General features: G+C 45.8%; 1 protein-coding gene across 7 annotated transcripts in view; it reads right to left on the bottom strand.

The window, feature by feature from the left end:
• Nucleotides 1–25,404, bottom strand: part of Itsn1 (intersectin 1) — a 168,020-nt gene that overhangs the window by 198 nt on the left and 142,418 nt on the right. For 2 of the 7 annotated variants that reach the window (XM_048803614.1, XM_015478724.2), the window contains 8 exons: nucleotides 25,194–25,292; nucleotides 19,992–20,159; nucleotides 16,094–16,306; nucleotides 14,909–15,030; nucleotides 13,852–13,934; nucleotides 13,466–13,549; nucleotides 12,882–13,055; nucleotides 1,074–11,716 (listed from right to left, as the gene is read on the bottom strand). In XM_048803614.1, coding sequence (XP_048659571.1) covers nucleotides 11,568–11,716; nucleotides 12,882–13,055; nucleotides 13,466–13,549; nucleotides 13,852–13,934; nucleotides 14,909–15,030; nucleotides 16,094–16,306; nucleotides 19,992–20,159; nucleotides 25,194–25,292 — 1,092 coding nt within the window. In that variant the 3' untranslated portion in view covers nucleotides 1,074–11,567. Of the gene's footprint in view, nucleotides 1–1,073; nucleotides 11,717–12,881; nucleotides 13,056–13,465; nucleotides 13,550–13,740; nucleotides 13,935–14,640; nucleotides 14,780–14,908; nucleotides 15,031–16,093; nucleotides 16,307–19,991; nucleotides 20,160–25,193; nucleotides 25,293–25,404 lie in introns of those variants that run through there. The other 5 variants (XR_007347748.1, XM_048803615.1, XM_048803616.1 and 2 more) reach the window with 5 other exon arrangements.

Below are 25,404 nucleotides of genomic sequence, written 5' to 3'. Positions count from 1 at the left end.
ATATATATATAACTCAGCTAACTAAAAAAGAATGACTGACATTTGCTGGTAAATGGATGGATCTGGAGACTATCATGCTAAATGAAATAAGCCAATCCTAAAAGACCCAAGGTCAAATTTGGAAGCTAACCTACCATAAGAGGTGGGAGGGGGAAATGAAGGGAAGGGAGGGGGCTGGGAAAAGGAAAGAGTGGAATGAATCTGACATAACTTTCCTAGGTCACTGTGACTATATCACAGTGACTCTCACCATCGCGTATACCATAAAAATTAATTTTAAAAAATAACTATGGGTAAATGGCAGAAAGATCAGTAGTGGAAAGGAAACGGGTGGGGGAGGGAAGGGAAGTGGTGGAGACTGAATTAGAACAAGATACAGTCCATGCTTTTATAATTATGTCAAAATGGATTCTACTGTGTAACTAAAAAGAACCAATAAAAAATGGCATGTACTAGTTTTTAAAAGGCTGCTTTGGGGTCAGTTTTTTTTTTTTTTTTAATGTGCTATAACAATTTGACTAGTGTCTAAGCCAGCTAGAGAATTTAAAGGGTTTATTTACAGTCAGTTAAACCAGTGAGGAAATAGGGAAGAACTGCCTTAAAACCAGAACAGAAAAAAATGCTATAAATAATACAATGAAATTCAGATTGGGTTTGTAATGACACCCAGCATTAAAAGACAAAGTTCTGAATCTCATGGTGTTGGAAGCTTCACAGAAATCAAGAGTGACCCTTCTGAATGTCTGTGAGAGACTACCTTGGCCGCCTCTCTCTATACCAGTCATGGTGTTGTGCTGCACAATACAGAACCTCTCGGATTCCCAGAAACCCTCGGCACGAGGAAATCTATCTCCACTTGGTGCTAACATTGATCTGAAGAAGGCACAGGAGAGTTGAAAGGGTTGTTGGTTGGTTTTGCTTTTTAGGTTTATTCTTGCATAATCTTCCTCGTACATCTAACTACAGTCTCACCTCTGGGAAAAGGAAGAGCCACCACTGCAGGACCATTAGCATCTTCTGTGCTCAGTGAAGAAGAGGAGGGGCAGAAAAGACCCAAAATAATCCACTGTGGCAAGGTTGCTTTTCTCATTTTATTCATGAACTATGTGAATTTAAACCATACGGGTCAAAATGACCAAAGAATTGTTTTGAAGAGATTGTTCTTTCTAGGTTCAAGATGCATGGGAATAGTAATTTGTATTGATGTTGTTACTGGTTTAAAGAAAAAACAAAAACAAAACAATAACAAAAAACCCCTCAGTTACCATAATCTGAATTGGTAAAATTTAACATTTCACACAAAATAAGGTGCCAAAGAAACACTCAAACAGCAAAACAACCCCAATTTCTTTTAAATGAACAAAAAGAGAAACCTAATGTTTTGGCCCTGCTTTATCAAACCTTAGACAAATACGTAAGTCTACAATTTACAGTAGTGTCTAGTAGTTTTTAGAACTCCACAAACATTACATAACAGACAATATAGTCTCCCTTTTACAGAAAATTAAATAGTACCATTATTTGGCAACAGAAGTATATTACAATCAACAGGACATCCTCCAAGGGGGTGGCCTAGCCCTACCCCTGGGCAGGGCATGAGGGGAGCAACACGCCACTGGCACTGTGGCCACTAGTCACTGGGACACAGCACTCCTGTTACGCTCGATTACATTCTTCTGCACAGGCAAAGGCTAACTGAGGGCTCCTGCAGCCCCACTGGGAAGGGCCCACGTTCTGGCTTTTCTGGTCTGCAGACTCTTTTTTAGATCAACCAGGTCCAGGTAGCAGCTGACTGGCTGACTCTCCCCATACTACTGGCGCCCCAGCCAAGAGGGCATCGTGCTGGGGGAGGAGCACCAGGGCCATTTCTGGGCAAGGGGGTCAGACCTTGCCTTCTGCATCCTGGCCTGACATGGCCTTCCTGGGCTGCACTCACAAAGAGATCGCTAAACAGCTCCACCTTTGGGATCAAAGGCGGTTACAGTCACATGGACAGTTTCTTAAGGTGATTTGTAGGTGATTCATATGCCTCAACAGATTCCAGTTAGGTTTCCGAAATCCCAGGTTTCCACAACCCTAAAGTCCGCTTAGACTCACATGTTCCACGTCAGGCCACCAACAGGAGACTCTGATGGTTGCTTAGCAACATTAAGAGGCACACACCTAATTGAAAGAAATGCTAAAAACCTAAGGCGCATACCTTTATCCTTTCAATCCAGGGGCCCCGAGCTTTCCACACACAGTGATGACAACTCAATGCCCCAGTCACCAAAAACCCATCAAGGAAGCATTTCTGGGGCCACCACCTCGTGAAACCACTTTTGCATGCTTCTCTTCAGGTTTAGACGAACCCTGCCTGTGTCACCCGCAGGGACGTTTCTGGTGGTCATGTAAATAAGCACAGACCTGTGCCCCAGAAGCAGCGTGGATTCTTGGTACTTTTCTGGGAAAGGCGTAGGGAAGGAGAGGAAGGCCTCTTGCCCTCAAGGCCTCATCAAGGACACTGCCTGTCCACAAACAGCTCAGCCCAGAGCCCTCAACTTCACCTCCCACCCATGGGGCAGGCTAGAGAGGGTGAGGCCGCACCAGGACATCTCAAGGAAAATGCAAACACTAAAGAGGTGTCTGAATCCACCCAGAGAGAGAAGTGGGAAGGGTGACCAGAAAGCCAAGAAGTGGCCTCCCCGAATGCTCCTGACCTCTCTGAGGGGATGGCTGGGTCACCCCAGATTCCTGACCTTCACTAGAACTCAAGGAAGCTTCTGTGGCATGAGACCTGATGGAAGACATACCCACCCTCCAGAGTACACCGTCTGTATGAATTCATTCTAATGCCACATGGACACCGACCTCATCCAAGGTCATGGTTACAGGACACTTCATTCTATCACACCCAATTTCATTGAAATTCATCACATTCTCTGCAGGAAAAATCCCACTCCTTTGAATTCCTAAACATATACAACTTGGATTTTTTTTAAATATAAGAAATTTAGTTGGGTTGAACCCAAGTAATCTGATGAAGCATTTTCTACTCCTGGAATAGTTTTACTTTTTTCCTATAGTTTTATGCACTTAAATTAGATTCCTAAAATACTCTCATATACATACAGAAAAATAATCTCTCAATGACAAATCACATTTTACAATAACAGGTTGAATATTTTAGATGACACAATCTGTGTTAGTTTATGCAACATGTAACAGCAGAGTCTTACACACAGTATATACATTTAGTCACGGTCATTCCCATAAACGTACAGCAGAGAGTTCACAACTAACCTTCTAAAGAGCATGACCTTTTTCACATTATGGAGAATTCTGCATTTTTTTTTCTTAGCTATAAACAGCACAAAATGCAGAAAACCAGAAACCATGAGCTGATTATCATACATAGGACATTGTGTAGTGGTCTCTCATTTGTATACATGTATTTACACATATGTGTGCCACCTATGTTTGTGAGGGTACAAAGCTGTTGGAGCTAAGGCAGTGCACAGGGGTGAAATGGTAGTCAGTTCCTCATATGCAGAGCTATGAGGGGCAGGGCGTGCACAGACTCCAGCTGGGGGTACCACAGCCAACAAAGTCTGAGACTAATACTTGGGTTACTGGAAATATACGCTTTAAATGCACATCTAAAACTAAACATCGTTAAGATCTTTCTAAAATATCTACTTTCTGACACAGTGACTATTTAGCAGATAACATATTAAAGATGTTGATTATAAAATATATCTCAAAATATTCATTCGTTAAAATTGACGCTGACACCATATTAATTCAATGCCTCTAGAGAACCTTTCTGGACCTTCTGTAGTTTGGAAGACTGTATGAAATGTGGAAACAAAACTGTAGTGTGTTATTTCATTCAAGGTGACTTACTCCACCTGAGCTAGGTTTGCAATTTGTTTGACACAATAAGAATTATTGCTCTACGTGGGTAGAAATGGGACTCCATTTGCAAAAAGCAAGAAGAGCAGAAGTTGGAGCATCCGGCCCAGTGAAAGCAAAAGCTTGTGAAGGAAATCCACATACCAGCCAGGAAGACCAGCTCCATGGTCATCAGGCCTCCCTGGGACCATGGTCTTCTAGGTCTCCAGGCTACTCACACAACAGGGCCTCTCCTCTCTGCAAGCACCAACCTACCTAAAAGTCAGATCACCTCTCCACAGGGAATCCTATGCAGGGGATCTAGCTGGGAGGCTGCTGCCTCTCAGAAGCCCTCAGCTGAGGCTCCCATTAGAACAAGTGTCCAGCCACTGAGGAAGGGTCACTGAGTCCTCTAGGACCTTTCTCACTTATCCTTGAAAACAGAAAGGATAAGTGAGAAAGGATAAGTGAGGCTTGGGAAAGCCTCACTGTCCACCAGGAATTGGAAGAAATGCCCTGGTGGGTGACTAACCCCCAAAGGAAGAGTCTCATTTCAAAGTAGTGAGTTTGATGGTAGAAGCTCAAAGGCCTCTTGGCATCTGATGGCATGCCCTGGACTGGGAGACCACAGACCAGCTCCTGTCACCCTGAGTGACACTCCCTCCCTGGCTCTGGGATGCTTTGGGGCTTGGGTTTTCTATCTCCAAATTAGTCCAGGCCATTTGTGCTTTTAGAAACTAGACGCAGATATGATGACGAATACATCAACCCAGCTCTATGAAGCCTACCAGGGGGACCTTCCACAGAAAAAAGACACAAGATGAAGTCCCCTGCTTAAGAACCAACTGAAAATACAGCATGGCTAGCGCTGGTATCATAGTGAGCAGCCGGAGACACCAAGGGCCCTGCACGCAGAGAGCCTAATGCTCTGCTGGCGCCATCTTGAAGTTCTTCATCATGGGGAATGAGCGGGCTGGGCCCACAGATTCTGAGCTGGTTGTCAACGCGCCTACAAAAAGGGTGGAAGAGCACGTGTCCTGGCCCCTCTTCAGTCCACACATCCATTCCCACCTCCTGGTGCATCACACACACACACACACACACACACACACACAAACACACATGCACACACAAGCACCCCCAAACATATAAACATAAGCACAGACCACAACAAGCCACTGTACCCCACTACTTCATGCCATTGAAAATTCCAGAAGTCAAAGTCTGCAAGTAGAGACTCCAAGTAAAGCAAACCTAACTTCAGGAATGGGGCCGCCTCCAGAGGCCTGCCCAAAGCCCTCCCGATAGTGGGGACACGTCTGACTTAGGTCTTTAAAGGGATGAGTCCCATAGACCCCCACTGAAGCAGATGCAGAAAGGCAGGAGGGCTAAGGATCTCTGACCACGAAGAGCAAGGTCTCCCTAGGTTTCCTTCTGCAATTTACACAAGAGCAATGCCCTGGACCTGCAGCAGGTGGCGCCAGTACCTTGGGACCCACCAGTGGGACCAGCGAGTGTCCAGCACACACAGACCCCCTTCACCCCCCAGCAGGGACAGTGGACAGAAGACAGCTGCTGCCACTCAACCAGACGTTGCTAAGCCACCACCCTCTCTTGGGATCCTATCTGCCCAAGGCTCCAGCTCCGTTTCCAAACTGAAACAGGAGGAAAGAAGAGATTTAAGAGGCAAAAGAACAGAAGCAACGTTAATCTTATAAATGTCAGAAGTATAAAAGCAGAGTTCCAGAAGAAGAAAACAGGCATTCCTTCCACTGCATTAAAAAGTTCTCATGAAATAGAGGGATGCTGGCCTTTTTTAGCCCACTTCTGAACACGCTTTTACTTGGTGGGCTTTGAATATTAAATACACTCATCAGATGATAGTATATGATGGTATAGAAAATAGAACAGAATCCCATGAAAACAGAGGCTCACAAAACACCACAGTAGGGGCAGATTTGCCCTGAAATATATGACAACACACATAGTTGAAAAATGATTATGTGACTGCCGTCTGGCTTCCAAGACCAGAGTAGAGGTTCCCTTTAATGGAACTGATTGATTCTGCAAGAAACGGAAGTCATAATTTGGAGGTGAGTTTTTATAAGCACTGGGTGTAATTTAAATGACTTAAAATCAGATCTACAATTAGGCTTGACAGCTGTGAAGGAAGGAAATTCCCACTGCCTCCAGTCCCCCTCCCAGGCCAGCAGGGGGACTCCCTGAATGAACAATGCATATAGCTTCACATGTCACCAAGAGGTGACTACCCAGAGAAAAGACTGTCCAGTGTGTTGGCACCCAGGTTTTAATGCTCCAGAATCAGAGAGTATTTCAACTGGGTTCCATCTTTCACCTGGTTACACTTCCTGGTCAGGGATGGAGTCCTTCTGGCTCCTACAGATATAAAGTCAGTAGAATCGGATGACCTAGACACATGGGTCAAATACAATGGAAGGTGAAGAAATGGGTTCTGGAACTTTCCTTTCCTCTAGCTCAAATAAATGTCTGTCTTCTAGGTAGGAAAGTAGGAGCCTTATGCAGGAGAGGAAGCTGGGGGTGAGTCTTTCTGCCAACCAGCCAGTTGCTTCCTCTGAATCAGACCTTACATAAGAGGCCCTCATTATTCCTTTGAACCCCTTACAGGGCAACATTAATTGGTAGGACCATTCAAAATAGACTCAAGAGCTCATGGGAACTCATCACTCCAGCAAGCTGGCCTGGTTCTAGGGACTGCTGCACTGGAGGTACAAGCCACGGTGACAAGAACAGGTGGAGCCACTTCTTCATCAAAGAAAGGGACCACGGGGTCAAGAGTTGCAAACAGGCCCCCTGACTGGAGCTCCCTAAAGGAGCACTTCTCCGTCTCGGCAGGTGAGCCACTTGGCATCCCCGACAGCCTTGATATGGCCCATTTAAGCCTGGAAGGCCAATGGCCCAGGACTACTTGACAGCCTGTTTTGGAAAAAGAGACTGAGGAGTCTCTTTTTCCTCTCCCCCTGCTGCTTTACTGTGAGTGCTTCCTCACTCTTGCGAACAGGCCTGCCTTCCTCTGAAAGGGGGCCCAAAGCAGGTAGGCAATTACAGGGTGGGTGGGAAGAAAAGAAGAGAAAATGTCCTCGTTTTTCAAGCCCTGACCCTCCCTCAAGAGAACTACGTGTTCGTGCACAGGACAGAGATGGGTTGACAGATGAAGGTCTCGGGTCACTCGCTGGGATGCCGGACCCTCTTGTACTAGTCCAGGGAGCTCAGGGCTGTTCTGGGGAAGCACCTACCAGTACACACAGCCTGTCTGTGTCCCTACAATTGATCCCAGAACAAGAGCCTGGCCAACCAACCCTGAGCCAGCCTTCTCAGAAATGCCATCTCCAGAGTATCCTTAAAGCAAATGAATCCGAAACACAGAGAAACACAAGAGTCTGATGTTGCGGGGCCAGGGAAAAGGAGGAGACTGAACATCCCAAATCCATTTACAAAGTGCTAAGTGGCTAGTTGAATATTGGCATCTGACACCTGCTGTCCCCAGCAGTGAGGGAAAGTCCCTGTCAGGGAGTCCAACACCCCAGGGTGCCAAAAAAAGAGGCATTACTTCTACCAAATGCTTCTTAGGGTGGCCTGGACCACACTGAGGGCTTCACTCCACCTTTCAAATTCAACCAAAAGTACCTTCTCCATCTATCCCTTGATCTCCGGCCCCCAAAGACTAGAACATCCTCTCTGTGTGCCTCAGCCATCCATAGTGCCTCTGCTGGTGTGAGCTGAAGCTCTTTCACCTAAAAGCAAAACAAAGACATCAAGTCCTGTTTGTCTTCACCCCCTTACTCTGGCACAAGATACTCTCAACTCACAGGGCGAGCGCCTGGGAATAAGCAGACCAACTGCTAACCTCACACTGACCACAAGCCTGAAAGGACCCCGTTATCTGAAAAGTATTTCAGGTGTCCATGTGTAAGTGCCCTGTCAGCTCAAAGTGATCTCAAATCTGAAAGGAAAGGTGAATCAAGTCAATCAAATTGCACTTCGTTTCCAGTGGAAATTCTTAGTTTTTATACACCCAAATTTTCTGCCTATGAACCAAAAAGACCTGACAAACTAGGGGAAAAAAAATCCTTAGAGGAGAAATAGTTTTTTTCTCCCCTATGAGGTTCTAGAAAAGCCTAAAATATACTCTAGGATCTCCACCTTTCAAATTCAACCAGAAGTACCTTCTCCATCTATCTCTTGATCTCCAGTCCCCAAAGACTAGAACATCCTTTCTGTGTGCCTCAGCCAGCTTCTGGAGAGATGGTCAGCCTTGAAAGGTCGACCTCTATCATCCTTCCCCAGTCCTCCTGATCCTAGGGCACACCCCCAAGGACACCTGGGGTGTTGGCATCAGGTCACCAAGGTAAGGCATAGTAAAGCGGTCAATTTACCATTTTTTGATGGGAATTTTTTTTTTCACTTAAGTTCAAGTCAACCCAACCAGATGAAATGGAGTATTTGCATAGATCTAGATCAAAAGCAAAGAAAAAAAAATGCCCCCTATTCCACTAATGTTCTTTGGGAGCAGAGCTTTCTCCTCTGCTATCAGAGGACAGAGACATGTTATCCAAGCAGTGAAACAGGGAAGACTGGCCCCAATTCTGGAGCATTCCTGGTAACCCAAGCCTAGAATGTTCTCTCTTCCCCATTAGGTCAGACCTGGACCTGAATAAACCACAATATGTCTTTAGGCTCTCATGGTCCTGATTCTAGGAGAGGATTCTGTTTACAGGCCAGGAGAGAAAATATCAGCCAGGGCAGCCCTGACCCAGAAGGACCAGGATGTGGAATGACCCTGTGAGACAGCAGGTCTAGGAAGAAGGTCCAAGATCTCCTGTGCTCAGGATAATCCTCAGGGCTTTCTGAGGGTCAGAGCATAGCATGTAACCAGGAAAGCTCCTTTCTGGGTGAGAGGATGTCAGATAGCACAGGAGGAACTAGCAGTGTGGCTCAGAGAAGAGGAACACTCGCAGCAGTGTCTAAAAGGCTGTATCGGGATGTCAGGAAGCACGCCTAGAGAAACTCTGTAGTTAGAAAGCAAAGAGCCAGGCAACAGACTCCTTCCTGTCCAGGGCATTTCATCTCTGTGAAATGTAGCCCAGACAGCAGAAAGAGAGAAGTGAAGGAATAGAGGGCCAAGGGCTCAAGGCTCCATGCATCACCCATATCCCTGCCTCCCCAACACTACTCTCAGTCACAGCCGGGTTGGAGGGACAGCCCAACGCATTCATAGTACCATGGGTCACATTACAAATCACACCAGAAAATACAAGGACACTCATCCAGAGCTCGCTAGGCCGAGAAGCATCTCAAGGATGCTCCATAGAGTCATGTGGAAAAAAGACCACCTATTGCTTTTTCATGCTACATAATTCCAATAATGGGATTCTACCAGTAGGAGACCTGGAATCTAAAAGATTTTAAGAGGTTTATCATTGTGCATACCACACACTCCCTACAGGAGCAGAGATGTCCAACATTAATACGAAAATAAAGTCAATGAAGGAAGAAAAGGGAGAACAGAAAGAAAGGGATTGGAATGGTGATCCAACACTATCCCACTTAACATTTAATACATTTTTTTTTCCTACTATGGTAACATGTCCCTCATAAACACAATGAACAAACTCTGTTGGGTATAGAAATAGGAACACACGAATTACATGTCTATTTATAGATTTAAGAGAGTTTCTTAACAACATCAAAAAACACAAAGTATTTTAACCATGTTTTCTGCCCGGAAGTGGTAAAGAAATGCATGCCTGAAGTTGAACTTACTCTACAACATGTTCAGTTGAAAGTTTCTAACTAAAGGGTTTATCTGCTTGTTTCAAAAAATACTTATGTCTGATACAAAATTCTACACTATCTTCATAAATAAATAATAAAGTGTTTCTTAAAAGTATGAAATGTAAACTTTGTTATTCTTTCCAACACACACGTTTTAAAAACTGCTTGAACTAGGACAGGGCCCTTACCAGAAGCAATAACTCTACGCATTCAGTTCCCAAAGAAGTGGGTACTCTGCCACGATCATTGTGAAAACACTGCTACAACCCTAATGAAATTCTAAGGACCTACAGTCAAATTTCAGAATACCATCCAACACAGGAAAGCTAGACTCTAGTACCAAGAGGACATGCAAAGGATACCTCATGACCACAACGAGCTGCAATTATGAGAACATCAACATGCAAACAAAATATGGCCCACACTTCTCATTAGCAAATCAAGGTATTCTAATTAATCAGCTGCCCTCCTGGAATTCAAGGGAGAACACTAAGTAGCTTGGTACACAGTCGTACCCCTGACTCTGGCAGCAAGCGCCCGTATTCCACCTGAGAGGCTGGCCTGTGTCTGACGCAGCCCAAGAAGAGTGTGGCTCTTCCTCCCCAGAGCTGTGGGCACAATCCTCACCACATGATGGGCATCCTTCACACCTTCCCACTCCACCTCCAGTTTGTCATCTTTCCTTTTTAAATCTTAGGGGTGCAGGACCTACCATTTTTAGGAACCTATCAAAGACTGCTTCTGAAATTTCCCTCTGGTACATTTGATCAGAGAATAGGCTCAGACCTGGTCACCAGCAGTGACTCTTGTCATGGAACGTCACAGGCCTCCAAGCCAAAATAAAACTTTGCAACAAGGGCTGGCAACCAGGATTCAATGACGTCACACAGTTGCCTTCCCAGCAACAGGCAGTGATCTAACCCAGCAAAGCACGACTTTGTAGATGATGAGCTTCTGTTCCCACCTTCCACGCACGCCAGGAATCCGAACTGAATCACCGGAAGGTACATTGTGTGCTTTCACTGACATATCAATTCCGGGGCCTAGAGGGGAATGGAACAGCTGGAACAGCAGACATGCTGGAATCTTCCAGGGACTAGCTCTTCAAAGAGCTTAGTTAGAGTTCAATTAGGAGACTATCACACAGAGCAATCAGATCCCAGAGAGCATTTTCCTGCAGGGGGATGAGATTCTGAAGCCATACAAATCCATCCTAATTGTTTCTTTCTTTCTTTCTTTTTTGTGCTAGGGATTGAACCCAGGGGCACTCAACCACTAAGCCATATCCCCAGCCTTTTATTTATATTTTATTTAGAGACAGGGTCTTGCTACCTAGAGCCTCATTAAGTTGCCAAGGCTGGCTTTGAACTCATGGTCCTCCTGCCCCAGCCTCCCAAGCTGCTGGGATACAGGCGCGCACCACCAGGCCCAGCTCATAATTGTTTCTAAACACACCAAGGCCTGGGCGGTATAGGCCGAGGAGTCTACAAAGGGGCTGATGGACATGAGAATTAGGAGGTCACACAAGTTCTCCAAGAAAACCGACACTGCATTTAGGAATCTACTCTACAGTAACCAGGCCCATGCCACGAGTCCAAGGATGGGCCAGGTTCCAATCCAACCTTCTTGAGGGTTAGAAGATTCAGAGACCCTAGAAGCCACAGTGAGACCCACAGTGAGGAGGAAGGAAAACAGCGCTTTTTTTCATAAAACGAGAAACTATTCAAGGAGCAGGATTGTCAAGAATTATTCCTAGATTGGAGGGGCCCGTCTTTGCTGTCCCATTGTCCTGTGGCTAAACTCCAAATAATAATTTTTTAGAAAAAGAACACAATTTGAAGACAGCAGGTGCAGCCTCTGAGCGTGGCCCAGGCCGCTCCTTACGGCTCATCAAACAACTGCAGGTCCAGGCGGACCACAATCTCTCCTGTGGGGACCTCGTGCAGCAGCAGACACTTCGTCACTGGCCCCTTGGAACCCTGGTCTTTCTTGATGTCAGCTACACGGATCTCGGTCCGACCCAAAAAATCTGAAAAGAGAACAAACAGACCCTGCTCAGGAGGAATCCCTGTCTTCCAGGCATGCACGGGTCACCCTGCGAATCTCCCAAGGAGCTGCCTACTCTCCCTTTCCTCTGACCTTTGGAGTAAGAACAGTACCATGGTTTCTAGTTTCTCCCCCGTGGAGCTCTCAGGGTGTCATGATGTTTCATTATTTAAAAGACAGAGAAAAAGAAGAGTCTGAATGTTCCCGACACAAAGAAATGATAAATGTCTGAGGTGATGCCTGATCGCATCATTACACATCGTCCACACACATTGAAATGCCATACAGACCTGAAGGTTTGGGATTAGATTATATTTGGGGGCGGGGGTGGGGTTGGGTTGTTTTTTTATGAATTATTCTGCTTAATATTTTTTTAAGATTGACACACCATAATTGTACATATTTAGAAAGTATTGTTGGCCCCGCGCTGGCATTCAACCAGCTATGGGACTGTCTTTGGGCAAGCCCAGGGCTTGTAAGTCACATGGCATAGTTCATACCAGAAGAACTAAGAGGCAAAGGCCACGTGGAGCCATTGAACCTCTGCACAGATACTGCCAGCAACAGGCGCTCACTCCTGGCACTTAATTATGCTCCTCTGATTATAATTACAACCATCATCTTTTAACTTACTCTCTGACTTTTGCTGGGGTGAAAGAAAAGCAGCTAATATTTTGGATTCATTGGCCAGGGATTTTTCTTCTCCAGGCTCAAAGCAGAGATGGAGAGCCAACTGAGGAAGGAGTATCCCTTTTCCTAACCAGAAATGTCACCCGGTGGATGCCAACCGATTCTGCTGTGCCTGTTGTGGGCTGACGTCCCTTCAACTCTGTTGGCCAGTTCTATCCCATAGTCTTTTGTCAAGGGTGAAAGAACTATGCTGGGGCTCTTGGGTGTACTCCTCTTTGCAGTCCCTGCCTTGGAAATCCTACTGTCCTTATTTAAGGCAGTGGGAACAACTAGACCAGTGTGTCCTGTGCTTGTCCCTTCGGACATCCCCAGCATCACCTTGTCTTATGTCAACCTGATCCCTCAGGAGCGAAGCCCAGAGAGTTCCAAGGCCAAGTCCTCTGGTGAGAAAACAGGGACCCCTGCACGACGAGGGACAGGGAGGGAGGGGAGGTGCCATGGGACTGCCTTTTACTCACCGTCTGGTGAGAACTGGTCCCTCTCGAACACGGTGATGCACAGGACCTCCTGTTCCAGGTCTCTGATGAAGAACTGGCAGTTGGAATTCCACTTGGGGTTCAGAGTGTCCTGGATTGTCTTGGTGATGTGGCACTGGGAGCCCATGGTCACCTCGCAGTATGGGTTGCTCTTTCCTGGAGCAAACAAAAGCCTCTGCCAGGTGGGAACGACACCTCATTTGTCCCCTCCACTGTCACACTTAATAAGTGCAAAATCTGGGTGAAAACTCCCCAAACTCAAGTTTCGTACTTAAATGGAGAGCAACTAATTAGATGGGTGGGCCTTTGAACTGTCTGCTCTCCTCAGCCTCACAGTGTGTCACCTCTACTGTGACACAGCCAGTCAGATTCCCCAGAGAAGCAGAGGAATGGAAAGCATTCACACCAACAAATAAAACCTCCCGCTTTTTAACAAGTGCCATGAAAGCCAGTTCCCAAAGAAAATTTAAGCTAAGAACTATCATGTTTGATTTAAGGTTGGTTGGGGGGCGTGGGAAATGCAGGGAAACCCCCAGTACGCCAGGGGACGCTTCCTTGGTCCTTACCGTGTGACCGGCAGGGCTTCAACTCAATGCCTTCCACAACGTTCACCATCAACCTTCCAATGCCTGTTGCCCTTTGGGAACGGACTGTGACAGCAGGGAAACACACGCTTCATTTCAACACGGGATGCCTGTCTATCCCGGTTGACCTTCCTGCACCCAATCCAAAGCACTTCCCCCCTCCTCTCCTTAAACCCTTGCCTCCTGGCTCCTGGCTCCTCCCTCTACCCCTTGCCTGCACCCCCACCCTGTGCCCACTGCCATCCCATCTCACGCACCCCTCTACTTCTAGGCACAGCTCCAGCGCTAAGGATTCTGGGCCCAACCAAATGGCTCTCCTACTCCAGCTCTGCAGGAACCTCGGGCCCTGCCACCTGGAGATACTTTACCAAGGTACGCCTTCTCTCGCTTCTTTTTCTCAGTCTCTATGTAGAGCTCAGAAGCAGCTTTGATTTTCTGCACCCAGGCAGTCCTTGGACGGGAAAAGACAGAATGTTGCCAAACAGAACTCAGGGGAAAAAAGGCTTCGGGTCTGTTCAAATTCTGTTTCCAGGACTCTCGTTGGTTCATTTGATTTTAATGACAAAGGCTCGGAAAAGAAATGTCACAGGATGCTATTATCCCTACTATTAGTAAGAAAGTGGTGTTCTCATGGGTAAAAGACCTGCATCTGTGTCCCCAGGAAGGAAGTCTATGTTAAATGACAGACACCCTGGAGGAGGTACCACTCCTCTTTTTTTCCTTGTTGAAAAACATCACATATTTGCCCAACCCAGTAAGGCAGAAACGTCTCTCCTACAAACACACCCAAGGGAAAAACAAAAACCATTTCCCAGACTGGGAACCACTTCCCAAGAAAGAGCAAGACACGCAGCAGGAAGCACTTTGGCCTGGCCTTTCTCCTTCGTGTTTTTCTGAGCCATATGCACAGTAACTTCAGCCAATTCTCCGGCTTGGCACACATGCTCTTTGGAAGTTGTTGGCCTTGTGTCAAGCTCACCCTTCAGTAAATGATCTATTTCACTTGGCTCCAGGACCAGAGCCTTAAGATAGGACTGGAAGCAAAAACCCGCAGCCCAAGGATCCAAAATGAGCCCCGTGTGCCAGGGGAGGAGGATTCAGGTGTGGGTGCTCCTGCTAACCCCCAAATCACCTTCCTGTTGGTCTCTGCCACCTGGGAAACCTGGGCAAACCCAAGATGCTCCATTTTGCTAAAAGACTGCTGAAATTTCTTTAAAAAATATTCTCAAGCATAATTAGTTTCGATCCATTTTATTTTGAAAAAATTCCATGCCATGTGACCAAATTTGAGAAGCTCTAGGGAAAAAAAAAAAAAACATTACACTCTCCCCAATCCTCACCAGAATTTATAGCGTTGCAGCTGGGGAGTGTTGGGAATTGCTGGCAGGTGTCCTGCACCCAGTGATAGGGAGTGTCAGGTCTTACCGTTCATTTATGCTTTCTGCTCGGAGGGTGTAGACTCGGTCAATGTGGGAAATGTGGAAGATGGGTTCATCTCCAGAAGGGTCAGTGGGTAATTTTACTAGAACCTCGTTTAGGAAAATAGGCTGTAAAGTAAGAATGCACAGGTCTTACAAAACAGCCTGGGGTCTGTGTGCTCTAGAAAATTCCTGTGTGTGTGCTTGTGCAAGAACATTCGAGAAGGCAAGACTGCGGGTATGTATTTCAGTAAACTAGACTGACCATGAGTGCGTGTGTGTCCAGTAGCCTAGACAAAGGGTCTATGTGTGTGTTTGAGGGTGTGGTCCTGTAAACCAGACTGAGAATTTGTGTGTTTCCAGTAAATTATTCTGGAACAAGGATTCTGTGTTAATATTGATTTTGATATATTGATATATATGGTTATGGGTCCCTTTAATCCTGCAGGTATGTTTGATTCCTTCACGGTAAGATCTAAATGTCTGTTCTCCCACAGTGCACCCTGAACAGCACCGTCCCCACCAGCTCCATGTCTAAGTGAGTCCCTCTGAGGAGTTTCATGCGGTTTCTAAGGAAAGGTCTACAAAAATACTTCACTCTCCCCCGCCCCGCCCCCCAATAAAGCTAACTGCTGCTTCTGAGAAAATTCTTCAGTAAAAACACCCTCACACAATTTAGAAAAAAATGATATTCCATGGCACAGAGACACACAAACATAGCCATGCACGTGCGAGCACACCAGGCAACACAGCGTGAGGAACTCTCTACAGGTTGACTGCTCCAGGGGGCTTTCGCTGATGAAGTGGGAGGGTCACAGATGTTTCAAGCTCCCTCGAGATTTGGGAGATTTGGCGGGAGACTCAGGATGGCGTGAAGGTGGCAGTGGCTCTTGGACTGATGATGTTCTGTACCTCTACTCCAACCTTTTCATGCCTGCCACAAACTGCGCTCTGGGGCCTGAGCTCCCTGGGGCAAGGCATGTCTCTGTCATGTCCTGGGGACCCAGAGCAGCTAATCCATGTGTAACCAGTGGAATTGTGTGTTACTGGCAATGCATGACCCTGAATCCTGGCTCATCCCTTTGCCTTCTCCTCCACACCACAACCCCAATCCTGCCCAAACTGGCTCCTCTGGAAACTCCTTCCTCCCCAAGCACACCAGCCCTGCTAGTGCACCCTAAACAGAACTTACTGTTTTGTACATTTTATATTGCAGGTTAGACTTGGGGCTGAAGACTTTGTCCGAGCCGGAAGACCCCAAGGGCTTGGTGATTTGGGTCAGCAGGAGGAAGTCATTGAAAAGGAAGCCGTACAGTTCCTTGTTGCTCTTGGCCTTGTACAGCTTCCCACTGTGCAGGAACTTGCGTGGCCCCAAGCAATTGGTCACTGAATTGAACACCAGTTGCTGAGAAAGGAAAACAAAATCCAAAGAAGACACAATAAAGGGAGGTCAGGCTTTTATTTTTGTTTCTCTCCACCCGGAAGGATGGGATCCATCAAAATCCATGGACAGGCCCCATCAGCTGCAGCTTGGGCACAAATCAGGATGGCTATGAAGACCTTTCAGAGCCAAGAAGTCAAAGTCAAAGATATGGTTCTGGGGATTCCAAGTGTCCAGAGGAGTCCTGGTGTAAACGTGTGGCTCTTCCCAAGCGTGTGTTTCTCCCTTTTGATTATTGGAGAAACCACCCCATTGGCTCCTACCCTCATGACCATCAGGGTCAGGTGCTGCACTAGAGTGGCAGAAGCCAGCTTAAACAGAAGCCCCCTTTTTCTGGAAAGCAGCAGGGACTCTCCTATATAAGTCCACAAGACAAATGCAACTTCCCAGGCCCCTAGCATGTGGGTGACTGCAAAACTCAGGGGTGCTTAGTGACAGACACCTCAACAGACACTGTCTCGTGCACATTAAATCCCAACCAACTAACTCATTCTGAAAATGTGAAGGGGACAGCTCTCTCCCTGACACTTTCCAACCCTTAGGGACTGCTATGAGTGTTGACATGTGGCTGTAACATCTCCCTGGGGTTGATGATCTCATGCCAGCAGGGGCAAAGGGGCAAAGGGGGGCTGAGGTAGAGACAATTCCACAAAGGTCCCATTTGACAGCAAGTGGTGAGGATGAGGCAGCAGGTACCACAGCTGTGTCCCAGGCAGTGAGGTGATCCAGGCAGATGCTGGACCTTCATGGTCTCCACCTGCCTGCACATCTGCCCGGGCCCACATCTGCCCTGGCCGTGCTCCATACAGCAGCCTTCAAGGTCAGGTTTCCAGAGCTGTGATCCCTCTAGACCTCTCCGAGCAGACCGTGTAGGGGCAATGGAGCTCCCAAAAAGCATCTCCCAGAGATGCTGGTGGCTGCCTGTGTACCTCCAATGTGGGAGAAAGATTTGGTGGTGCCTCTGTGACCAAAGAGGTTAACAAGAAGAGCAGTTGCTCTGTTCCACTCAACAGGTCTGTGGAGGAAGGATGTCCTCTAACCTCTCTCCAAAGCTCTGAGAGAAAGATTGAAGGGGACACCCCAACAGGAGCCTTCAGAGAATAATCTTCACCCCATGCATTCTTAACAGAAGCCAAGAGACCAATCTGGCTCTTCTTGCTTGCCAAGTTCAAGATACTTGGTGACAGTGAGTCTAGAAAAGGCAAATGTCCCTGGATCCAATGTCATTTAGAGAATGTCCTGCATTCACACTCCTAGTTTATGGCTCTCAGGCAGCCAGGTTAACACTGGCTCTGTGTGAACTGGGAAGTCTTCGCATTCCTCTGTCTCTGGACAAGAATGCCAGAAACAGCATTCATCTGAAAACTAATCACTGGCGTGTATCCAGCTCTGGGCCACATGTGGGCCACTCTGTGATTATGAGACAGAAATCAGAAGCCATCCTGTTCCCTTCCTCTTACTGTGAATGCCATAAAGTCAACCATAAGCTGGGTATGAAAACAAGGAAAGTCCAGTTGATGAAGGACAATAAGTTGGTTTCAAAGGGGGGATATAAGTCTCAAAAATCAGATGTCAAGAATTTATTTTATTCTTAACATCCTCAGGTGAAGACCTAGGCCCCTGCACCCTCTGCTGGAGACTCAGGGAGGGCCCCTTATTAAAGTGCACTCTGCTATCTCAGCGTCTCCTCAGAAGCGGTCAGGGCCTCTGTCTCCAACATCAAAGCAACGATCCTTGAACGCTACATAGCCCTATTGGCCAGCCCGCAGCTTCCCTAAATCAGTGGGGCCCATTGTTGCTCTCCACTGCTGTCCCTTCCCCTGCCACTCAAGACACGCCCCCATTCCTCACTAGAGAGAGAGCTTCATCTTCCTACGTCCAGGCACGGGTCACCTAGTCCAGCGCCTCCCTGAACACCTGCACAGCTGTCCTCCTCATCACACGCTTGCCAGCCAGCTCTGCTCATCATTCTCCCATTTTGTTGTAAATATTAGTTTAACCCCAGCTCTCTGGAGGCCCATAGGCTCTTTGAGTGTATGGGTCACATCTTATTTTTTTTATGTCTTTGGGGTTTAGAATCAAGTGATGGCCTCTCGGCAGATACTCAATAAATGTTTATTAGATGAATGAGTGAATGAGAGAGAGCCAATCAACCAAAGACCATCCCTAGATTCCAAAACGAGGACCCATGGCCTTCACCTTGGTTTCCACAGGTGAGCTTTGCTAACCCTCACCTGCACTGAAGATGGGCAGATGTGGGGCCGGGAAGGCACACAGTGGTGACTTACCCAGGTGCTGTCTTTGAAGCTTAGAGGAGAGAAGAGCCATGGGGAGGATGGATGATGGGGACACGTTCTCCCTGGGCACACTGGGAAACCCTAGTGCATGGCGTATGTGTGTGCATGTATGTGTGTGTGCGTGCACACTTACACAGAGACAGGAAAAAAAACGGGTAGAAAGGATGAATGAGAATAAAGAAAAAGTTGAATGACAAAAAAAAAAAAAAAGAATTAAAGGTCAGAGAAGACACTTCCGTCTTTCCATTTCTGGAAGTATGGCAGACTAGATACTCTGGATGACTCACCAACAAAAGCTTTTTAAAAATCAACAAAAATCCTATTTTTTTAAATGCATTCAGCAAAAATAAATAATAATAAAGTTAAAAATACGCAGAGGCCAAAAACCAAAATAAAATTATATCCTTGAAAGATAATCAAGCCCCAAAGTCAGGTTTAGTCCTTAGAGTCTCATCTGAATCTGGTGATGCTGCATCTCCATTTTAATGGCTATGTAGGGCACAGAGACAGGAGGAGATGTTCCAGGACCCAGGTCAGGGATGTAACAGGAAATCTCCACAAAAAAAGTTTCCATAACAAGCAAACTCAAGTGCAAAAAGCATGAGCAAGAGACCTTTTTTGCTTTTGACTTTGGTGAAATTGGAGGAAAACGTGCCTCTGGGAATTTGTGACCACCAGGAAGCTCTCACACAGGCAACCACACAATCCACACAACTAATATGATCCCAAAACACGCTCTAAATATAATTTAGAGTGATCCTGGAGCAATCCTCTCATGACGAATGCTACTTCAGACAGCAGAGACGCCCTTAGGTGAAGTTCCTAGGAATGTTGAATTCACAGTTAAGAATCACACTGCAGGGGCTGGCGGTGTCATTTAGTGACAGAGCACTTGCCCAGCATTCCCAGCATAGCACGGCATCCCCAGTACAGCAAGAAAAGGTACTCACAATATATACCAAAAAACGAGGTATGATTAGCAAGAGCGAACAGAAACAACAGACAAAAGAATAAGACCCATAACTTTAGGTATTTAGGTACTGGATCTGGAATATACAGGAATATGTTTACAATGTGCTAAGAAAAAAGTGAGAAGCATAAACACTTGAGCGAGGAACAAGACACAAGAAAGAAACCAGATTGAAGAAAATAAACAGAACTGTTGGCCACAGGAAATAATACGATCATAATAAAAATCTATCAAGATTAAACAGGAGATAAGAAGCCATTGAGAGAGAAGTAGGAAACTGTAGGCTGGGGGGAGGATGGTGCATGATTTTTCTTGTCCTCCTTCTTGGTGGCTACAGAAGCTGAGTGAGGGGAGGCCCAGGTCCCGCCCCAGGGGCACTTACCTCCGACAGGCCTTCACACTGCACATGGGCTTGGATCCACTCCAGCCGGTCCGAGTTCTCCTTCTCGCGCACCCCCTCATTCACCTGGGAACACAGCTCTTCGGCCTTCTCCAGGGCATGTTTCAAGTGGCTGTGGTCAGGGTGGTTTTCAGGAGTGTTCTCCAGGATCTACACAGGAAAACAGAAGACAACAGGCAACATGGGTGGGCCTGGGGTCCGTTGTCCTGGAGGACACAGTCCAGCAGAGGTAGGGCACAATCCTTTTCTAACCGTGCCCCCCTGGGCAACCACAGCTCTGAGCGCCACCAGGCAACGGCACACAGCATGATGGCCACTGTAGCAAGTGGCCTTGAAGACCCCTCCTCTTCATGGGCTCAGTGAGGGCTAAGCTTCCCACCAAGAGGCAACCTGCCCTTGAACCTCATCCCAACCCCATACCCTTGAACATCCCCAGGGCAAGCTGTGTGACCTGTCCTGCAAAACACTGACCTCCCAGGGTGAACTCTAAACCACACAGACAAGCTCTCAGGATTGATTTCAGGAGGCACACAGAACCATGGAGCCAGAAGGGACCTCAGGGTCTCTCTTTGAAAACCTTTACCCTATTTCACAGAGAAAGAAACTTGGCCCAGAGACTGGGACCAAAGCCAGATTCCCAGCCAGCAGCCAGTTGTAATCTTCTCCCACCTGCTCAACTCACCTGAGGGAACTTAGGATGGAATTCCAGTGTTAGACCTGTACAGTGTCCCATGAACTCAGACTAAGGTGCAAGACTGGGCAGGGTACACTTGCAGAGGGAGGGGGTTAGCATGCAGTGCTGGGTACTGGGGAACAGTGTCTGCACCCTGCATGGATATCCCATAGAGAATGGCTCTTTCCTGGGTCCATGCACAGATGTGGGCCTCCATGCATCTATGAAACTATATGCAGATGGGTGCATTGGAGCAAACGTGTGCTTTTTGAGTAGACTCTTCCAAGTTAGTGGTTTAGAGTGCCAGTTCCTGAGCTAGACTCCTGGTTAATATCCCTGCTGTGTCACACTGATCAATAACACTTTGCATTGGTTGCTTGAAGGCCCTGGTTCTCAGTTGCCTCCTATGATAAACAGAGATGTAAATAGTGCCTCTTTTTAAAGGTTATTTGAAGGACTAAATGACCTGATATAAATGAACCACTTTAAAGTCCCTGCCCCTTAGAAAGCCATAGCAATTGCCATCAGATTCTCAAAGGGCTTTGGGGTCCCAAAAAATAGTTACCATCTTCTGTCCTAAAACAAAGAAAGCCCCTAAGCTACTTTTACAAGGTACCAGGAGAATGCCAAGGGTGTACTTGCCCAGGCAAGTAATTCAAATGAACATTATCCCATACAATATCTCTTCTCAAAGGTATTCTTTGGTTTAAAGTCCTAAGTAGTGCCCAAACTGAGACATACTGAATTGACATATTTTGTATCTCATGAATCCACCAATTAATTCTAAGCAACTACCTCATCCTCAGCACAAATCCTGACTACACATGAGAATCTCTTTGAAAAATCCTGAAGACTCATCCAACCATATCAGAATCCTTGGGGTAGAACTCTGGCTTAGGCATTTCCCGGAGCTCTCCAGATGATGCTGGGATGCAGACGAGCCCAAGGACCACTATTCTAGACAGGGAGCCTGCTTGGCTAATTGTATGAACTCATTTGCTTTGTTCCAAAATGAAAACAGGTTCATCGATTTTTCTAGTTGTAAAAGTAGTATTTACAATGTACAAAATTTAGAAAATTCAGAAAGTTACCCAGATACTAAAGGTCATTCATAGTTCCCCATCTGGAGAGAACCTCTATCTACGTATTAGTTAATGGATTCATATGTACGAAATTTTTAAAAAATTAAAATTGTATCATGCTACCATTTTGTACACGGCTTATAGCATATCACTTTATATCTGTTTCATATGGATCTATACTACCACTTTGAAGGGTTGTAAAATATGTCATCATAAGACAGACTCACAATATGTTCAAGTAGTTCTCCACTCAAAAAACTCTATGTTGTTTCCAATTTTTCAATATTTCTTTAACTATTTCCTTAAAATAAATTCCTAAAGGTGGATTTGATGATTTAAAGAGAAAGTGTAGGGACTGGGGATAGAGCTCAGTTGGTAGAGTGTTTGCCTTACATGCACAAGGCCCTGGGTTCAGTCCCCAGCACCACTAAAGAGAGAGAGAGAGAGAGAGAGAGAGAAAGTGTAGCTGGGCAAGGTGGCACCCATCTATAATCCCAGCCACTTGGAAAGCTTAGGCAGGAGGATCACAAGTTTAAGATCAGCCTGGGCAACTTAGCAAGACCTTGTCTCCAAATAAAATTTTAAAACAGACTGGGGATAGCTCAGAGGTGGAGAATTGCCTAGCATGTGCAAGGGCCTGGTTTCAATTGAAAGAAAGAAAGGAAAGAAGAGTAGAGGAGAGGGGAGGGGAGGGGAGAGGACAGGTTAATCTACACATTACCATTCAAAAGGCTGTAGCCATTTACCTTCCACCAGCATCCTTGCCGACCCTGGAGACCTACAATCTTTTTTCCAACATGTGCCCATTTGGCAAGCCCAAAACAAGGTATTTCCTGGTTTTGTTATGCATTTCCTTTATCATCTGTGACTGTGAACTTTTTGCATGCTTAATACATAAGTGTACTAAATAAACATAAGTGTACTAAATGACAAAGCTAACATTTATATACTAGTAAATAATAATCCAGGCACTTTACAGGTGTTTACTCCATTAATTCTCACAGCACTAAGCAGACAGTACTATTAGTGTCTGTTTTACACACAAGGAGACCAAGGCCCAGAGAAGTTAAGTAACTCACCTGAGGGTGCACTGAGGTGGTACTAAAATTCATACCCAGGCATCCTGGCTCAAAACTTGTAGCATCTCTTCACCACCACTTTACACCACACCTCAGCAGTTTCCAGGTGTGTCTTACCTCTTTCTACTGAAGTTTTGTTTTTAAGTTAGAAGAGTGTGTGACATACAGATGATACCTGTTCATATTTCAGTGCCTACTTATATATAGTTAAACTTATATTTACACAGTTTATACAATCTGTCATTTATCTTAGCCTTTCTTTGTTCATTATATTTTCTAACAGAAATTTTTAAGAAAAGAATGTTTATGAAAATAGTAGGTTGACAGTCCTATTGTGCAAGAGCAAACAATACAGAGGTATATAGAACAGGAGTGAACGCGGCCTTGCCTGTCCTCCTGCAGAGGAAACCACCGCCAGGCCTGAAGACATTCCTTCAGGGTCTCGGGATGCCCTGTGTACAGTCACACGCCTCATCAGGATGCCTCAGCCAACGATGGATTTCATATGGATTCTGTCCCATAACATTATATTGCCTAATGACATCACTGCCTTAGTTTGTGTAAACACTCTGATGTGAGGACAGTGACAGAATCAACTACAACACATTTGTCAGAATGGACCCCGTCTTTAAGCAACAGGTGTTTAATAATCACACGTAAAGTCCCCCTCCCCGGCCTTTTCTTAACTGTTCTGGGGATGGACTCCAGGACCTCCCGCATGCTGGGTGAGTGCTCTGCCGCTGCACTGTATCCTCAGCCTGTCTCCCCCTTTTGCAAAATGGAACATACTGGAGGACACCTCGATGAGGTTTTTTTTCACTCAACAGCTTTTTCTGGATCTCGTTCTCTGCTAATAACGTAAAACAGAAATTGTCCTCTGGCTTCTAAAATATTTTCATAGTCCAGACCTATGGTTTGGACCTATTTTACCAGAATAAAAGTTTTCTTTTAGGTTGCTATGGCTAAGGTCTGTGGTGGGTGCCGTGCTCAGAACCCCTCCACCAAAACATCCAGCCTTAGTACTTTCACGTGGAAGGTCTCTCGTGTGCACCTGAGGCCTTGCTGCCTTCTTCAGTTCTTTGAGTTCAGTCAGCTTCCAGTTCATTCTCTTAGATGCTCTGGGGGGCAGCTAGCTTGTTTCTGAAAAATGACAGTTTGTGAGTTTTTTTTCCTTTTTAATATTTATGCCTCTCAGTTTTTTTCTTGCTTTTGTGTTTCCTCCCCATTGGTTAGATCTAGAACACCTGTTTTAAAAGGATATTTCCAATTTTGATTTGCAATTACACACGGCGGGAAATAAAGAGAAGTACTGAACTAACTAAATAGTGACTGTGGAATTGGGAAGAAGGAAACAGTAGTTTGAAAGAAGCTTTCAAAACTATTTAACTCAGCCAAAGTGCCTGAAGTGTGTTTTGTGGGGCTGAGATAGGGCTGCACTGTGGAGACGGCGTATATGGGAGGGAGATTTGTTAAGTACGTGGAGGTTGAGCAAATATACAACCTGTTGAGAACTCTGAAAGCCAGGTGTCTCATAGAGTATATAGAAAGGGGAACACTGGAATAAATCCTGTGGTATTGGATTACAGTAGGGGGTAACTGTGAATTTGTGGGTTTTAATATACATAGATAAACTAATTTGGAAATTAATATATGTATATGCAAATATCTATGTACAAATATACATACATATATTTCCCAATTCTGTCCTGAAAGGCCCAAAGACAATGTCAACCCAGCCGTGATGAGCACACCAGTGCCCAGATCTGGGTTTCTAGATATCATTCTCGGTTAAAAAAAAACAGACCTAAAACCTCTCTTCAGGAGATACACTTCTTGTGGTTGTAGAATCATAGGCTCAGAGATGCCTTTGTCTGTCCACTCATTTTACACATGAGGACACTGATCCCTGATTTTGCTCTGTTATTATGGTACTGGCTTTCTTGAAGTGACAAGAGAAAAACGATTGTCTAACATCAACACAGAGTATCTCACGGTGGCCTTCTGCAGATGGTGACAGGAATCGTGTTTCCTTCTTTCCTGCTAGGAAAATCAAAGCACAGAGGCAGTGGGCCCCACATTAGGAAGAGAACCAAGAACTGAGCTCTCGTTTTCTGGCTTAGAAGGTAAAAGCCACTTGGTAGCACATGTGAAGGCTGCATGTCATGAATTCTTTTCATGCTAAACCAACTTCTTCTCTCTGAGCTACCAAGCAGATGGATCCAACACCCTGTTGGCACATGGATTCTGCACAACCATCAGGTGTGTTGGCTGGGGAAACTGCTAAAGACCCCAGTGCTCTCCAATGCTGAGAAGGTATTCCTCGGTTTGAAAAGGTCAGACGGGTACTTACATTTTTAATGATCAGTGGGTATCTTGTTACCCGCTGCATAGGCTTCAGTATAAAACTAGACAGCGGCATCCCTTTACAGCGAGGGTCCATTGCCAATCTCTGAAATAAGAGATTTGTTTAAATGTATCTCATAAATCTGAAAAGTCCAAAGTCAGTGACATCGACACTAATGTCAGTTAGGACTCTCCACCCATTATCTCATTTATCTGGA

The sequence above is a fragment of the Marmota marmota genome, unplaced genomic scaffold, assembly GCF_001458135.2.
Source record: "Marmota marmota marmota unplaced genomic scaffold, marMar, whole genome shotgun sequence".
NCBI lineage: Eukaryota > Metazoa > Chordata > Mammalia > Rodentia > Sciuridae > Marmota > Marmota marmota.
The sequence above is the reverse complement of the archived record's forward strand: the minus strand, read 5'-3'. Positions and strand labels throughout refer to the sequence as shown.